The 17,365-nt window shown below is 36.4% G+C and overlaps 1 protein-coding gene across 1 annotated transcript; it reads right to left on the reverse strand.

Moving 5' to 3' along the window:
* Positions 1–3,219: 3,219 nt before the first annotated feature.
* On the reverse strand, positions 3,220–6,575 carry LOC107584628 (uncharacterized). Its single transcript, XM_016271338.1, has 6 exons — positions 6,546–6,575; positions 6,301–6,451; positions 6,164–6,216; positions 5,779–5,876; positions 5,504–5,672; positions 3,220–5,171 (listed from the first exon to the last, which is right to left on the reverse strand). Exons 1-6 carry the CDS (start codon positions 6,573–6,575, stop codon positions 3,786–3,788), a joined length of 1,887 nt encoding a protein of 628 aa, XP_016126824.1. The 3' UTR covers positions 3,220–3,785.
* Positions 6,576–17,365: the final 10,790 nt, after the last annotated feature.

The following is a 17,365-nucleotide window of genomic DNA, read 5'->3' on the forward strand; positions in this document are numbered from 1 at the left end:
TCTGGCTTGAGGCTGATTGCATTAATTGGTTTGTTGTTGCTTAAATCATGTTGTAATACTGTGCTGTGTGTGATTCATTCCCCATTGACTATGTGCAGATTACAACCGATTTTTGGATACGCCATCAGGTTGAAATGACATTTTATGAATTAGAATGTATTCATAGATTTGGAGGCACATACATGCAGATGCCGTAGATTATATGATTTTGACATAGATTTTTTTTTCTTTTTTCTTTTTTGTGGCCGCAGTTCCGCAGCCTCACAGAGTCACTCTACCAGTTTAGACTTTCCCAGAATTAAATACGTAAATGTGTGCCACACCAAAATAGAAACAATACATGTATTTAATTAATTTGTTTGTTCACACTCCTCTCCCTCTGCTTCTTTTTTTCATTTACTGAAGAACCGATCAAGAAAACTAAAGCAAGAAAAAAAAAACTGTTTTGTGCACAGCTCAACACACCCCAGTGTATTACAGCACACACAAATCCATGCAAGCTTTAGTGTGCAACACTTTTTTTGGGAAAACCGAAATTTTGATATTTCATATTTATTTGACAAATCCAAAATGCACACCCAAGTTCTTCATAACCAAATACCTTATTGGCTTAAAACTGTGTTTGTCATTATCACAGAATTAACCCTAATATTATACATGACCATGCATTATCCCACTTTTTAGCTACTTAACAAATAAATTAATTAATAATAATAAATACAATTTGATATTTGATTTAAAACCATGTGAGAATTAATAGTGTTACAAGAGACAAAAAACTAGCACACCTACGTAACACCTACGAACTTGGTTGCCATGAACAATAGCTAAATATACAGTTTAGCATCATTATGGAAAAATAATTTCCATTTAGCATTCCAAAGAGCCATTTCGTAATTTCACAGTATACAGTTGTTAAGGACTGAAAAACATGTCAAAGTGTATTGAAAATTATATTAGCTTGTCAGAACAGCATTGTATTTTCTCTGTTTTTTTTTAGTTATGATGCTATTTTAAAGATAATTATTTTGTGTATTTGGTGTAACAGAATATGTTGACATGCTTTAATGTTCAAAAAACACATTATTTTTCCAATACTGTACATTATTGTAGGTCCTCTATGCCCCGCCTCTCTCGTTTGATTCTGCAAGCCTGTACTGGCAGTGTAACTCGATCATGTGCTGGATCAGGACTTCCATTACACGTGTTGCTGTATTAAAACCTTTACCTTTACCTATCACCTTTAAAATTGACTGGAACATTTTTACTTCAGAATCAGAAAAAGCTTTATTGCCAGGTATGTTTACACATACAAGGAATTTGTTTAGGTGGCAGAAGCTTCAACAGCACTTCAACAGAATTACAGTGACAAGACACAGATAGTAAAAATAGAATACATGAATAGGAAATAATAATATACAACAAATATTAAAAAAAAATACACAATATACAAAAATAGACAATCTATGTAATTTGTAGGTACAGGTATGATATGTACAAATGCAAGGAAATGTGAATAAGAAATATGTGTGTTAAATAGATAAATGTATAAATGGTGTTGTGTATTACACATTTATTGCCAAGTTAACTGAGATGAATTGCCTGAGGGAAGAAACTGATATTATGCCTGGCTGTTCAGGTGCTCAGTGTTCTGTAGTGCTGACCAGACGGCAACAGTTCATAGAGGAAGTGGCCTGGATATGGGGGGTCCAGAATGATTTTGCCAGCCTTTTTACTCACTCTGGATGAGTGCAGTTCTTGGAGAGTGGGGAGGGTTATACCAGTGATTCGCTCAGCGGTTCAGACTATCCGCTGCAATCTTCAAACTTGCAAACTTGCCACAAGCTATGGAAATCCTGCATGACAGGAGTTTGACAGTTTAACCCTTTTGCTTTGTTTTTGTTTGTTTTTCCTTCATAGTAAGTTATTTTTGTATCACCCAAGACTATTCAAGAGAATTGAGCAACCAATTTTATGTCAAATCTTTGTATGATTTAAAACGGGTATCAAATTCAAAAGATCAATTATCTTCCCTTAAAACAAATCAATCAACCAGCCAACCAACCAACAGTTTCAAATTATTATGAATATAACCCTCATCTCTAAACCTTACCTGGATTTAAATTTTTAGATCTATCAAGATCAATGTCAAGTTGTCAGTGATAGCTGGAAAGGTAGGCCCTACAGCTTCTTGACTTGCTGCAATTTGTATTACATAAAAAATGCAACGCATTGATCAGATATCTTCACTGATGCAGTTCCTTTCTGAGAACAAAGTTTTGAATAGCTAAAAAGCTAAAGTTATTGACTGATTGGATGATTTGTAACCATTTTAGCAGTTGACTAAGAAGTTGAGGCTGTTTATATGAATAATTTGGCAATCCTATCAAACGTAGTCTTATTCGTTTATGTATTATGGAGGTGATGTGATTCATTGGTTAATAATTTGGCTGGTAACCCAAAGGTTGTAGGTTCAAATCCCAGGAGAAGCCCCCTGCCACCATTGTGTCCATGAACAAGATGTCAGGTTGCTTCATATAGACTTTGTTCCTGGTCTTTTTGAACAGACTGTAGTTGCAGTAGGTACGAACCTGTTGTTTCATTATGACAATTATGTGTTAATAGTGCCATGATAATAAAATCAATAATTGGAAATCCCCATCACTTCTTGTTTATGGGTGTGTGTACATGCTGTGTGTTTGTTTTATTGCTTATGTGTTCACAGTGTGAACTAACAAATGTTGACCAAAGCATTTTTTCATATTTCATTGTAGTCTTGTATGGGAAATATCGAGAGTACATCTTTGCATGATTTTCCAGTAGGTTCCTGTGCAACCAGTAAAACAACATGTGTATGTGATACCTAACATATTCTTAGAAATTCAGAGGTAGTGTGTGTCAAGACTTTATGTTCAGTACAAAAGAAGGAAAAATATAAAAATAATACATACTGTATATTATATATATTGATATATTTGTTATAGAGTTGGAAAGAATCATAATCCTTAATCTACTTGTTTTAAAGTCATTGTGAGTTTACTTCTAGGAAATAAAAAAACACACAGACATTGTAAAAAAGAAAAAAAATGTATTTGAAATATGAAGATAAAAAAAAAAAAAAAAATAGGAAAAAAAAAAAAACAAAAACATTGTAAAAAAGAAAAAAAAAGTATTTTAAAAATGAAGAAAAAAAAAAAAAAAAAAGTCTATGCTGTTGGCGCCAATAGCCTCGTGGGCAGTGCACGGACATATAGTGTCATTGCGCTTTGGCCATCCCGAGTTCAAGTCCCGGCTCGTAGACCTTTCCCGATCCCGTCCCCCCTCTCTCTCTCTCCCACTTCACTTCCTGTCTACAATACGGTCCTATCCTAATAAAAGGCAAAAACTCCAAAAAATAAATCTTTAAAAAGGTATATGCTTTGTTGCCAAAGTATCACTGCTTCTTCATAAACAGAGTTAACAAAAATGTACCGTTGCTTATTTGAAGTCTCACAATTCAATAGGATTTACAAATTAAAAAGTAAACAAAAAGTTTTTTCCTGAGCTGACCCTTTTCAAAATTATATACATTTTATACAAAAATTCATCAGTGAAAAGCATCTGTCATGTCTAATTTAACCTCTTGACTGGGAGTGGACAGTGCTTTCATGCTACAGTTGCATATCGTCAACATTTTTCTTTTCAGTTCATCTTTTCAAAAATCCTTCAGTAATGCAACACAAGTGGCTGATTTGGCAAGATTGGAACATTGACTGAGGTGAATAACTTGTCAGATGTGCAAATTCTCAAAATGTCTGCCCTCTTTCCAGTCTATAGGATATGTTTGCCAGAAGGAGTTTGAGGTTGTCTGATGTCACCTTTATCAAAGGTGGGGAAGTTGAGATTTCCTTTGCCACACTGTTAGATGTTCCCATCACTTTCTCTGACTTTCTTCCAGGCTTCATGGTCAAAGAGAGTGGACCATATTCACTGTACCCGGGGGGTCTGGGATTTCTGCTTTCTTGGTTCTTTGTCGTAGGAGGTTGTGCCTGTTTAGGTTGAGAAGATCTTGGTGCATCACTTTCCAGAGAGAGCTTGAGAGAGCTGTTTACATGAAGAGAATTGATCATCTGGATATTTGATTCTGCTGGGATGCCATTGCCACCAAAGAATCGGAGCTTCCTCATGCCATTTTCTTGAGGGTTAGAATCAGAAAGGTTTCTAAAAGGACTTTTCAAACTCAAATTGGTTGGCTCCTCACCCGTGGTGAAGCTCTCAGACGTTTCTGAGCGTGATCGCACGTGGAACTTGTTCTCGGGTTGTGCTTCAGCTTTGGCTGGGTCTTGAGACGCAGGGCTGTTTGCCGCAAATGTCGGGTTGAAGAGCAGTCCTCTCCTAATCAACTCACGTAGAAGCTTTAGAGGAATCTGAATCTCCATATTGCCGTTCGGATCTATGGGTGGGTGTCCAAGGGGATTGCTTCGGTTTAGGATCCCTAACTTAGGTGTAGGTGCACCAGAAGATTCTTCCTTCAACCAGTCCGTGTGCAGGTCTCGCTCCCGTGCTTTCATAGCGAATGCTTCGGAGTAGTTCAGTCTACGGTTGAAGAGATTCACTGAAGGAGGACTTGCTCTACGTGGAACTGGATTGGCAGTGGAAGAGGTAGTGAGATCAATGATGTCAGCCGTCACCGGGCTCGGTCCTACTCGGACAGACCCCGCACCTCCTTCTCCTGAAGACGTTTTGTCCGCTGTTTCCCCCTTTTCTGCACCTTCTTCGGACGTCAAACCCTTTGGAGGGTAAAGAGGTGAGGCTTCGTTGAGGAACTTGGGCTTTTTTGAAGGTGGGCTAAAAGATGATGGTGTGTCACTCAACGTCTCAAGTCTGTTTTCTTTCCGGCTGAGGTTGAGTGGTTCCTCCCAACCAGCTGATGATGTGTACTCTTTAGCCAAGTGGCGTAGCATATCAAGTGGCTGTTTGCAGCCCTGAACCTCCACAGAGGATGTGCTCAAATACAAAGCAGGTGGTCGTGGGAGGTCTTGAGAAGGGCTATGGCTCAGATGGGGGAGTGCAGATTCTTGAAGAGTCATATAATTGGGTAGAGATGCACTGCCATGTGGGAAGTACGGAGCAACGTTCAAAGGTATGTTAAAAATCTGTCTCTGATGCTCTGTAAACATGTTTGGGGAGGGCTTGAGAGGGAAATAAGAGTAGAATTCAATTAATTCAGTACTCTGATAAAAATTTGTAGTTTCCATTTTTACTACACTCTCAGAAAAAAAGGGTACAATAGCTGTCACTGGAGTGTGGTGCCCTTTCAGAAGTTACACTGTTGTACCTTTTGTACCACAAAGAGTGCATATATAAGTACCTTAAAGGTACATATTAGTATCTAAAATTTACATTTTAGTACCTACATATGTGTACCTTTCGGAAGGGTACCACCCCAGTGATAGCTTTGGTACCTTTTTTTCTGAGAGAATATGTCTTTGAGAGTATATATTCTGTTTTTAAGATGTCATACCCGAGGGAATGCCGGGAGGTGTCGGAAATCTGCACGCTTGCCATTCCCGGGGTATTCGTGCTCAAAGTCACTGTAATTGCTGGGATGGAAACGTTTTTGCGATCGAGGGGTCCTGAAGACTATATCATCCCTGTATCCACTTTGGTGACACTCAAAAGGAAGAAGCAGCCTGGTTGGACAAAAAGAGCTTTGTGACTAAAATGTATTCAAATCATTTATGTAATATATTTTTTATTATATATGAGCAGCTGCTGGTTAAGGTTACATGTGCTTACTTTTCATAGTGTCTGCGAGTGCAAGTGGCTGCACTAGTGCTGCGCGGGTTTCCTCCAAGTATGTTGTAAACTTTCTTCCACAACTGCTGTGCAGTAACCTGGAAATCATACACACAGGACGTTTCTATTTTTTGCTGGCAAATAAAAGTCAGTTAAAAAAAGTCAGTCAGTAAGAAAGTATTTTTCTTAGCAGTAATCTGAAGTTATTCATCTTAAAGTATGCTATCAAAAACATGGGAAGTACCATTGTGGTTTTCGCTCTAAGGAAATAAGTCCTTTGACATGATTTTTTATTTATTTATTTTTTGTTATGTAACAGCATTTATGAAATTGTTGTCCAAGGTGGAGTCATTCTATTCTCAGCGCACAGTAAATGTCTTTTTACCTGTTGATAGCCTCCTAGCTCCTTTACTGTCTTGTACATTAGGAACATATTGACTGAAAAGGAAAAGTAACAAAGTAGATGTTAATACTCTGAAATAAATTCTTTGAGACATGTGTTCACTTGTCTTTCTCACTCACTCTGTTTGAAGCCTAGATGAGGTATTCTCTCAATCGGAGTGTCTCTCTGTTTCATAACGAGGTAGAGGTCTTTGAGGAAGCTCTCCTCTGTCATCTCCTCTCCCTGTTCTGATCTGTTCTCCTGCGGACCATCCTGCTCCATCCTACTGACCTGGAAATACAGAATCAGCATGTTCAACATTTCATAGTGACCATGTTTGGTGTAATAAAAAAGGTCAAATCTTATCTAGATACAGTTTGGATACCTGCTCTTTCGTTATTATTATGTTCCACATTTTGAAAATGATTGAAAATGACACTTTGAAATGGCACTAATGGTAGTATGGGAATTATGTACAAATCCTAACTTTATCGTAAATAGTGTTGAAGGAGTTCATATGAATTCTAGATACTTGATTCCTTCACTATCTGCTCCAAATCATCCATTTATACAATTTACGAATACTAAAGTAATTAAAATAATAATACTAAATTGTTTTTACTAAGATTTTCACATTTTTAATTTCAAGAAACAAATTCAGAGTGTCCAAACTAGTATATATTTAGACAAGTATAAAATATTTTTATTCTTTACTTAATATATTTTCTATTTTTTGATTGCCTTAAATTATGATATTACATATTATGTATGTATCCCTTATTGTCATTCTAATCAATATTACATACAGTAATACTCACAAATTGTTCTTGCACAGAGTAAATTGTACATGAACTTTATCTTCAACCCTTTAATCTACTAACTGTATCTTCAACCCATCCTTAACTTGTTAACTCTGCAAAGCTCTGTTAGATAATCAATTATTTTATCCTTGGATCAAAACTTTACCTGGCCTAAGATTTGTGTGGCAGATTAATATATTAATCATGACAGATCGAGAACATCTGAAACTCAATGCCTGACTATCTCAAACACTCAGTGTACCATGACTTGTTATGGTCAGAAGTAATTAATCTAAACGTGTCTGACGCACATGATGCTTATCCGACATGAGTAGAAAATGTGGCTTGACAGCAATATTGAATTTCGCATTGTTAGCTGCACTTATGACACCTGTTCTCATATTTCCTACCTCTTTGATTTTCACTTGTTTTTTACAGGTGCATATTGATGAATACAGTTTAGTTGATTCCTTATTCCTCGAGGTAAGTTAAGATGATTTAAATAATGCATTGAAAGCTTGGAATGCTAACTTGCATCACCAAAATACAGCTTTCTTTCTTGCTTTCTGCCTTTCCTTCTTTCTTGCTTTCTCATATATATATATATATATATATAATAACTCGACACCAGTGATGGACTTGTGAAACTGACAATGTCTGATCCCTCCAGTGTGATGCAACAATTTCAGGCCTTTAAAGGATATACATGAACACTGTGATTTATAAACAATCACCAATGCTTCATATAAGCTGTGGAAGCAATTACTTGACTCAAACTATTAGTTTGTCTCATTGACGACTCACTAATCCACCACTGACAATGACTGATGATCATTCACTCCAAGCACATTCATACTTACTATTCATCTTTAATCATGATGTAAACAGTTTAACACAGCCATGTGGGATTTTGTTTACTTTATTACCAATACATATAACATTTTCTGAGATTTAAAAGGAACCAGAACTTTGTGTTTGTTCATACAATGAAAGCCAATGGTCTCCAAAACAACACTAGACCCCGTTGGCTTTCAATGTATGATAAAAAAAGAAGACATTTTTCAAAATATATTATTTTGTGTCTGTCAGAAAAAAAGAAAGTCATATAGGTTTGGAACGACGAGAGTGAGTAAAAATTCATTTTTGAGAGAACTAGCCTTATGTTTAACCCAAAAATGGCATCATCCACTACATCTTACCTGTGTCTCTTCAGATTTATGTCAGTGAGATGATGGTTTGCTGGATAGATCCTATTTGGAGGATAGTAATCCAGAGAAAGTTAAGCTAAGTATCCGGTATGTTTCACAGAAGCGTTTTGTGATGCTTACACACCGTTTCTCTACACCTGAATGAAATCATGGCCTCGTAGCGCTGAGATGTCTTTTCAGCCGTCTTCCTGTTTGGAATGTTAAGTTGAACAGGTTCTTCCTGTTCGGAAGACAAATGCCAAAACCTCAGAGTATAAATATCGCTGATAATTACTCTGAGATTATTGCATTAATATTTAGTCATCAAGGTTTGTTGTTTCCAGGAGAACCCTGTCATTATTCTTTCTTATTAATGACTTTTTATTTTTAATACTACATGAAATGTTTTCCCCACCCAAGTTTAAATGGCATTGCATTCCACGATAATGTGCTGTTTTATATATCAATAAAATGAACACTCATTTTTAGTCAGACTTGCTGTAGTTGACCTTAATGCGCCAAACGTTGAAAATGTCTTTCATATTATCATTGATCAGTGTGTGAAGTGTGAAGTGAAGTGTAAACATCACACTTTTTTGGTCAGACGTTGAATTCTCAGTTATATCTCATTAACAGTAAGTATTAAATGTAAGTATAAAGTTTCTTAGGAATAAAAATAGATGCCGTAATATGTAACTTTATTATTAAGATTAAGATTCCATAGCTCAGAATTTACTGATGGAAGAATTTATCTGAGAGAAATGCATGAGTGCATTTTGAGATCTCTAACTTTTCATTGCAGACTTTGGTATTGCAGTAAATCTGAGACATTGTTAAAGTGGTAGATCACCCATAAATTATTATTATTTTTTTTAATGAGGTCCACTGTATTTTATGACCCCAATTTTCCTCAATATATATCTCCATCCCAGGAACCGCACTCCAGTGGTTTGAGTCTTACCTATCAGATAGGTCCTTCAAAGTATCTTGGAGAGGTGAGGTGTCCAAGTCGCAACATCTAACTACTGGGGTGCCTCAGGGCTCAGTTCTTGAACCACTTTTCTTCTCTGTCTAGATGGCATCATTAGGTTCTATCATTCAGAAACATGGCTTTTGCATACCACTGATATATATACATTTTGTGTGTGTGTGTGTTCCACAGAAGTAAAATGTTTTATTAAAAACAGTTGTTCTTAGATTAAGTGTTATTGCTACACAATATGGTTTGGTTGGGCAGATGAGATTTAAAGCAGACGTAAATTAAAACTTACTCATTGGCTGTTGTCTAGTCATGCAGATTTATCTTTGGTTGGCACTTTGGATTGTTTTACTCATTTGCAAACAATGAGGAAAAAAAATAACCTTAAATAGAACCTGTTCTCCCATTTCCCTCCTTAATAGTAACCTGAGCGTAAAATATGTCACTATACAAATAGAAACAGAGATGACTTGGAATTAAATTATGTAAGGTCTTGTCTATTGTGGTATGGTGTGGTTTACGTTTTTAGGAGAAGTTGTCAACTAGCTCTCAAAATGCAAATTTTTAACGCTGAACTCAGTGTTAAAATAAGTCCATCCATCATGTTTACAAGCATTGATTTGGAGTGGTGCTTGACAGACTGTGAAGATGTGAAGACGTGTTTGTTTGTCAGGGCTTTGGAAGCAAGACAGACTACTTGTGTTGTCTGCCTTTTTCATTGTGCTTGTCCACACTTATCCAACCATATATTTAAGGTCATACTCTGCAATAATAGCATAATAGCAAAATATATCCACTAAAATCACCACGATTTTGTCCCCACAACTGCATGAAATAGTTTGCAGCAGGGATGTATGTGAGGTTCCAAAAAAAGGACCCAAAAGGGGGGTTTTGCAAACCGGACAAACTCAAACTGAACACACAGCAACTTAAATACAAGACCAAACAAGAATAATTAGCACAGTCAACTCATCGAAGGGATGCGGTGCAAAAGGAAAACAAAGTCCATGTGGTTGTGACAGAAACATTATTATTAAGATTAAGATTATATAGCTCAGAATTTACTGATGGAAGAATTTATCTGAGAGAAATGCATGAGTGCATTTTGAGATCTCTAACTTTTCATTGGAGACTTTGGTTTAAAGTGGTAGATCACCCATAAATGAAAAATTTCCATTTTGTTTTTATAATGAGGTCATCTGTATTTTATGACCTCAATTTTCCTCAAAAAAGTTTCCTGTTTTTCTATATTTTTAATTATTATTTCAGAAGCTAATAAAGAAAGTCAAATTAGATAAATAATTAAAAAATACTTAATAATACTTAATAATAAAGTAATAAAGTATTATTAATAAAGTAATAATAAATACTTTTTTGAGTAGATTCCAACTGATATACGTTGCAGCAAACCTATTTTTGTTAAGAAACATAAAGGGACATTCTGAAAAAATCCCCTTGAAAAAGGAAAATATGCAGAATTTCCTCGTTTCATTCTCAGATCCTGATTAGCAACTAGATGTGAGCTGATGAAATGATTGGCAGTAAATTCTGAACCTATTTCCTGCAACCATCGTTTTTCAAAAAATGTTTCTACATTTTTTTCCAACTTTTTTTTCCTCAATTGTCAACAGTTCTCATGCTTTGCAATCTTTCACGCTCACATAAATCATGGACAAACATGTTTAAAAGCACATGCCATGCTTGAAATGCATCCTTACATAGGGGTGATTTATGCCCTTTCTCTTGTTGCAATAGCCGATTTTTCCCCACAACTGCATGAAATAGTTTGTAGCGGGGATGTGTTTTGAGGTTCCAAATAAAGAGCCCAGGGGATCTATAATTACATTATTGTTAATGTACAATAATGTAGCTGTATGTGAACGTAAATAGTTCTAAAGCCAAAAGTGCACGATAAATAAAATGATTGTCTCCCAAAAGAAAGAATCGACTCTGAACAGCCTAGAATCCCACTTCCATCATGACTACACATAACAGGGTAACACATTTGCATAATGCCCGTCTATGTTCTACTTGACCCCGATGACAGTGTTTGCAAGAGTGCACTTTGAATGATTTTTTTGTAAACATTTGTATTTATTATTTTAACATTATGGTTTCCATGTCAATTTTGACTTGTCTGGATCAGTACATCATAATAACTATTTTCAAAACCGTAAAGATACTATTATATAATTTATATAATTTTTGCATAATCGTTGCAAACCCCTCAGAGGACCTCAGATGATGACAATCCTAAAACAACATCAGAACTACCACATTTTGCTATAAGTTTGATTGCATCATATAATAATTGCTGTTAATAGTGTTCATCGTCTGTTTGATTACGTCTTTAATTTATTTTTCTGTACATTTCTGCAATATGTACATAAACTGAGTCACCACTGATAAGCTAATGCTACTACTAAATATTGTAGAAACTTAATTTTCTGTAAAGTTGCTTTGCAACGATTTGTACTGTAAAAAGCGCTATACAAATAAACTTGAATTGAACTGAATTGAATAATCAGATTAATATTCATGAGGCAAACACATGCCACCTCACCTGTGAACCAGTCACAACGTAAACATGCAAAGCATTTCAAATATGCTATCAAAAAAGATTCTCATGATTACCATTATCAGATGAACAAAATTGCAGCAGGTTCTGTTTTCAAAGCACACCACTGAATCTTAGAATGCCAGTGGTGTGTTTACATCTGCTTAAACATTAAAGTACTTCCAGTGAACGTTTTCTTTTATTCTCTGACTATGTTTGCACAGACTGTGTGTTAACTGATGTGATTTAAAAGGGTTATGTGATGCGATTTCAAGTTTTCCTTTCTCCTTGGAGTGTTACATACAAGCTGTACGTGAATAGATAAGATCCCTAAAGTTGCAACGACTAAAGTTTTAAACCCAAAGAGAGAATCTTTATTAAAGTTAAGACTGGTCCACGCCCTCCTAAAACGCCTAGTTTAAACATGCCCCCACATGTCTACGTCATGATGTGGGAAGATTTGCATAACGCCGCCCAAATGTTCACGCAAAGAAAGAAGGAGTGTTACGAATCCGGTTCATGGACTTCTGTCCAATTGCCACCAGAGGTCACTCTTCCACTTTAGTGACTCTCTCACTACACAGTAGGGATGTGCATCTCCATAACTGAGGCCGATGCCATACGCATCTCGATGCATAACCAACGATACGATACATTGACGATATATATGAAGTAGCTAGCGATGCGATATGATTCACCCCTATTACGATGCAGTGCAATTCGATTTTGATTCGATTCAACACAATGCGATTCGATGCAATGGAAAAAATATGATCGCATTTAGTTCTTTGGTTCAGGCAGACAGCAAATCATAAATTAACTTATGTGTCTTCTGACTTCTAATGCCTCGAGGCCTGTTTCATAAAACAAGTTTACCAAATAGGCCAGGCTTATTTCAGTTAGTCTGACTCACTGTCAAATGATTTGGTTCATTGTCAGTTTTATGCTGGAAAGCTAGATTGGTCCAGAGCAGGCAAACTGTCAGACTAAGCTGAGCTCCTCTAACACTGAACAATAGGAATGCAATGATATACCACTGACTCTCTCACATACTATCATAGCCATGCAGCCTTTTTCTCTGGTTTTATGACAGCTGTAACTTTTATAGTTAGAACAGATAGCATTAGAACTTTACAATCTAACATTGTAAAGTAATAAAGTATTATTAATAAAGTAATAATAAATACTTTTTTGAGTAGATTCCAACTGATATACGTTGCAGCAAACCTATTTTTGTTAAGAAACATAAAGGGACATTCTGAAAAAATCCCCTTGAAAAAGGAAAATATGCAGAATTTCCTCGTTTCATTCTCAGATCCTGATTAGCAACTAGATGTGAGCTGATGAAATGATTGGCAGTAAATTCTGAACCTATTTCCTGCAACCATCGTTTTTCAAAAAATGTTTCTACATTTTTTTCCAACTTTTTTTTCCTCAATTGTCAACAGTTCTCATGCTTTGCAATCTTTCACGCTCACATAAATCATGGACAAACATGTTTAAAAGCACATGCCATGCTTGAAATGCATCCTTACATAGGGGTGATTTATGCCCTTTCTCTTGTTGCAATAGCCGATTTTTCCCCACAACTGCATGAAATAGTTTGTAGCGGGGATGTGTTTTGAGGTTCCAAATAAAGAGCCCAGGGGATCTATAATTACATTATTGTTAATGTACAATAATGTAGCTGTATGTGAACGTAAATAGTTCTAAAGCCAAAAGTGCACGATAAATAAAATGATTGTCTCCCAAAAGAAAGAATCGACTCTGAACAGCCTAGAATCCCACTTCCATCATGACTACACATAACAGGGTAACACATTTGCATAATGCCCGTCTATGTTCTACTTGACCCCGATGACAGTGTTTGCAAGAGTGCACTTTGAATGATTTTTTTGTAAACATTTGTATTTATTATTTTAACATTATGGTTTCCATGTCAATTTTGACTTGTCTGGATCAGTACATCATAATAACTATTTTCAAAACCGTAAAGATACTATTATATAATTTATATAATTTTTGCATAATCGTTGCAAACCCCTCAGAGGACCTCAGATGATGACAATCCTAAAACAACATCAGAACTACCACATTTTGCTATAAGTTTGATTGCATCATATAATAATTGCTGTTAATAGTGTTCATCGTCTGTTTGATTACGTCTTTAATTTATTTTTCTGTACATTTCTGCAATATGTACATAAACTGAGTCACCACTGATAAGCTAATGCTACTACTAAATATTGTAGAAACTTAATTTTCTGTAAAGTTGCTTTGCAACGATTTGTACTGTAAAAAGCGCTATACAAATAAACTTGAATTGAACTGAATTGAATAATCAGATTAATATTCATGAGGCAAACACATGCCACCTCACCTGTGAACCAGTCACAACGTAAACATGCAAAGCATTTCAAATATGCTATCAAAAAAGATTCTCATGATTACCATTATCAGATGAACAAAATTGCAGCAGGTTCTGTTTTCAAAGCACACCACTGAATCTTAGAATGCCAGTGGTGTGTTTACATCTGCTTAAACATTAAAGTACTTCCAGTGAACGTTTTCTTTTATTCTCTGACTATGTTTGCACAGACTGTGTGTTAACTGATGTGATTTAAAAGGGTTATGTGATGCGATTTCAAGTTTTCCTTTCTCCTTGGAGTGTTACATACAAGCTGTACGTGAATAGATAAGATCCCTAAAGTTGCAACGACTAAAGTTTTAAACCCAAAGAGAGAATCTTTATTAAAGTTAAGACTGGTCCACGCCCTCCTAAAACGCCTAGTTTAAACATGCCCCCACATGTCTACGTCATGATGTGGGAAGATTTGCATAACGCCGCCCAAATGTTCACGCAAAGAAAGAAGGAGTGTTACGAATCCGGTTCATGGACTTCTGTCCAATTGCCACCAGAGGTCACTCTTCCACTTTAGTGACTCTCTCACTACACAGTAGGGATGTGCATCTCCATAACTGAGGCCGATGCCATACGCATCTCGATGCATAACCAACGATACGATACATTGACGATATATATGAAGTAGCTAGCGATGCGATATGATTCACCCCTATTACGATGCAGTGCAATTCGATTTTGATTCGATTCAACACAATGCGATTCGATGCAATGGAAAAAATATGATCGCATTTAGTTCTTTGGTTCAGGCAGACAGCAAATCATAAATTAACTTATGTGTCTTCTGACTTCTAATGCCTCGAGGCCTGTTTCATAAAACAAGTTTACCAAATAGGCCAGGCTTATTTCAGTTAGTCTGACTCACTGTCAAATGATTTGGTTCATTGTCAGTTTTATGCTGGAAAGCTAGATTGGTCCAGAGCAGGCAAACTGTCAGACTAAGCTGAGCTCCTCTAACACTGAACAATAGGAATGCAATGATATACCACTGACTCTCTCACATACTATCATAGCCATGCAGCCTTTTTCTCTGGTTTTATGACAGCTGTAACTTTTATAGTTAGAACAGATAGCATTAGAACTTTACAATCTAACATTGCAAGCATTAAAATCACTCAACTAAAAGTTAAAATCACTCAATTAAAACTACATTTTAACTGCTATAAGAAACACACATTAAGTAGTAATTAAGTTGTAAGCTTAGTAATTAGGCTTACATTTTATTTACCCATTACAATAGTCCCTTTACAGTTACTGCTATCATAAGAATACACCTATATGTAGGTTTAAAATTCTACAAAAGGCACATTTAATGTCCAACAACGAATATTTTAGCAAAATGCATATTTGACTCAGAATTATTGTGCTCCGTCTGTTTAGCGTGCATGTGGCAGCGCTCGTTCACTCGCGTATGCCTCGCCCACTCCTGACAGCAAGCAAAATGGATATATTTGCATGACTTTCTAACATTTACAGAGGAAAAATATACTCGTGGCATGTCAGTTATGCACTGAGGAAAACACAACGTCTCAAATATTTGCTGTTTGTCATGGTGGATTGATTTGATCCATGATCGACATTAAGGGCTGCTTAAGATTAAGCGTCTACAAATTAGTTAGAGTGTGTGAACTTACATTGTCGTTTATGGAACTGATTTAGCCCCGATTGATTTGTTAGGTTATTTCAAGTCAGATTTTGGACTTTAATCCCCGCTTTTCCTCAGGTCTCTGTAGTGGTGTTGTGATGCGTCATATTCACGCACAGTGGTGATGAGAGAACGTGCTTGAGAAACAGTTTCTAAACAATAAAAGTGTAGCCATCCACTAAGTAATTATATATAAATAAATAGTTTTTTACCGATGCAAATATGTTAGAAACGATGTATCGTGATACAAATGCCAACTTGTATCTGATGCACACTTTTAAAACGGATGCATCTCATCAACTTTTTTTGCAGATGCACCGAGAGAATCGGTGAATCTTCCCATCCCTACTACACAGACTTTCACATGTCACCCAGCAGCCATTTCACTAATCACACGTTCACCTGAAACCAATCACTATATATATATACTATCTATATAACACCCACTCAGATCCTGTTCAAACTGCCGAGTATTGTTTTAGCATTTATGCTGTTTAGCGTAGCTACTTTTACGGAGCCAGTTCCCTGTCGATGTTTAAGTTTTCTAGTTCTAGTTTCCATAGTCTAGTCAAAGTCTTGCATTGCCCGTTTCCTGCTCTTTTGCCTGTGTATCTTGGATTTACCCTTTGCCTTGCTGTTTCGGACTGTGTTTGCACCTCGCCTGGACTATTGCTCCTGTTATTGGATTACCAAGCCCTTTGGATTATGTTCGCCGTTGATCGACCTACACCTGTTTTTTGGATTACTCTTGTGTCTTGCCCTCAATATACCTGTTGCCATTGTCTGACCCTCGCCTGTTTCTGACCATTCTATGAATAAATCTTTGCAAATGGATCCGCACGTCTCTCGTCCCTGTCACCTCGTTACAAGGAGTAACTTTATTGTTGCTGCCACCGCCGCCGCCGCCATGTTGTGAAGACACTGTGTGTTTCGTTGCGAAAGCGAAAATACTTTGTTTGGCCTTCCAAAAGAGGAAATGACTAGAAATCAGTGGTTAAGTTGTATTTACAACACTGTTCCAGAACAGTTCAACCCAAATATTCAGATGTGTGCAGCGCATTTTATGGAGGACTGTTTCCTGATCCTGGGAGAGTAGACTACAATGCCGGCTGTTCTGACTCACAGTCTGTAAGTATGTTTTCATATTTAAAGCATTCGCTACTGATGATTCAAACGCAAGTTTTGAGCAGTGTAGAGAAGCGCTTGTTGTTTGTCGTTTCTCCGATCACAAATGCAGACATGGTTTTATGTTTACACGGTGCGATGCAATGCAATGCGTAAAAAGACAGTACAAGTCATTATAATCTGTAATTAAATAATTAAACAATAATGTACAGTATGTGGAAAATAATGTGTTTTTTTAACCTTAAACCGCATAAACACATTTCATTACACCAAATACACAAAATAATGTTATTTTTAGCAACATCATATGACCCCTTTAATTCTCAAATCAGACGTATGGACAGCTGATGACTCAGCAAACAGATTCATTACACATTTACTTTCAAGAAGAGATCTCCATCTAAATTGTAATTACAGTCAAATAAGTCACATGAATAGCCTGCAACAATATATGAACTATTTTGGCAGATAAATCTTTATTGGAAAGTAA

This window comes from Sinocyclocheilus grahami, unplaced genomic scaffold (assembly GCF_001515645.1).
Source record: "Sinocyclocheilus grahami isolate Dianchi unplaced genomic scaffold, SAMN03320097.WGS_v1.1 scaffold61.1, whole genome shotgun sequence".
In the NCBI taxonomy this organism is placed as follows: domain Eukaryota; kingdom Metazoa; phylum Chordata; class Actinopteri; order Cypriniformes; family Cyprinidae; genus Sinocyclocheilus; species Sinocyclocheilus grahami.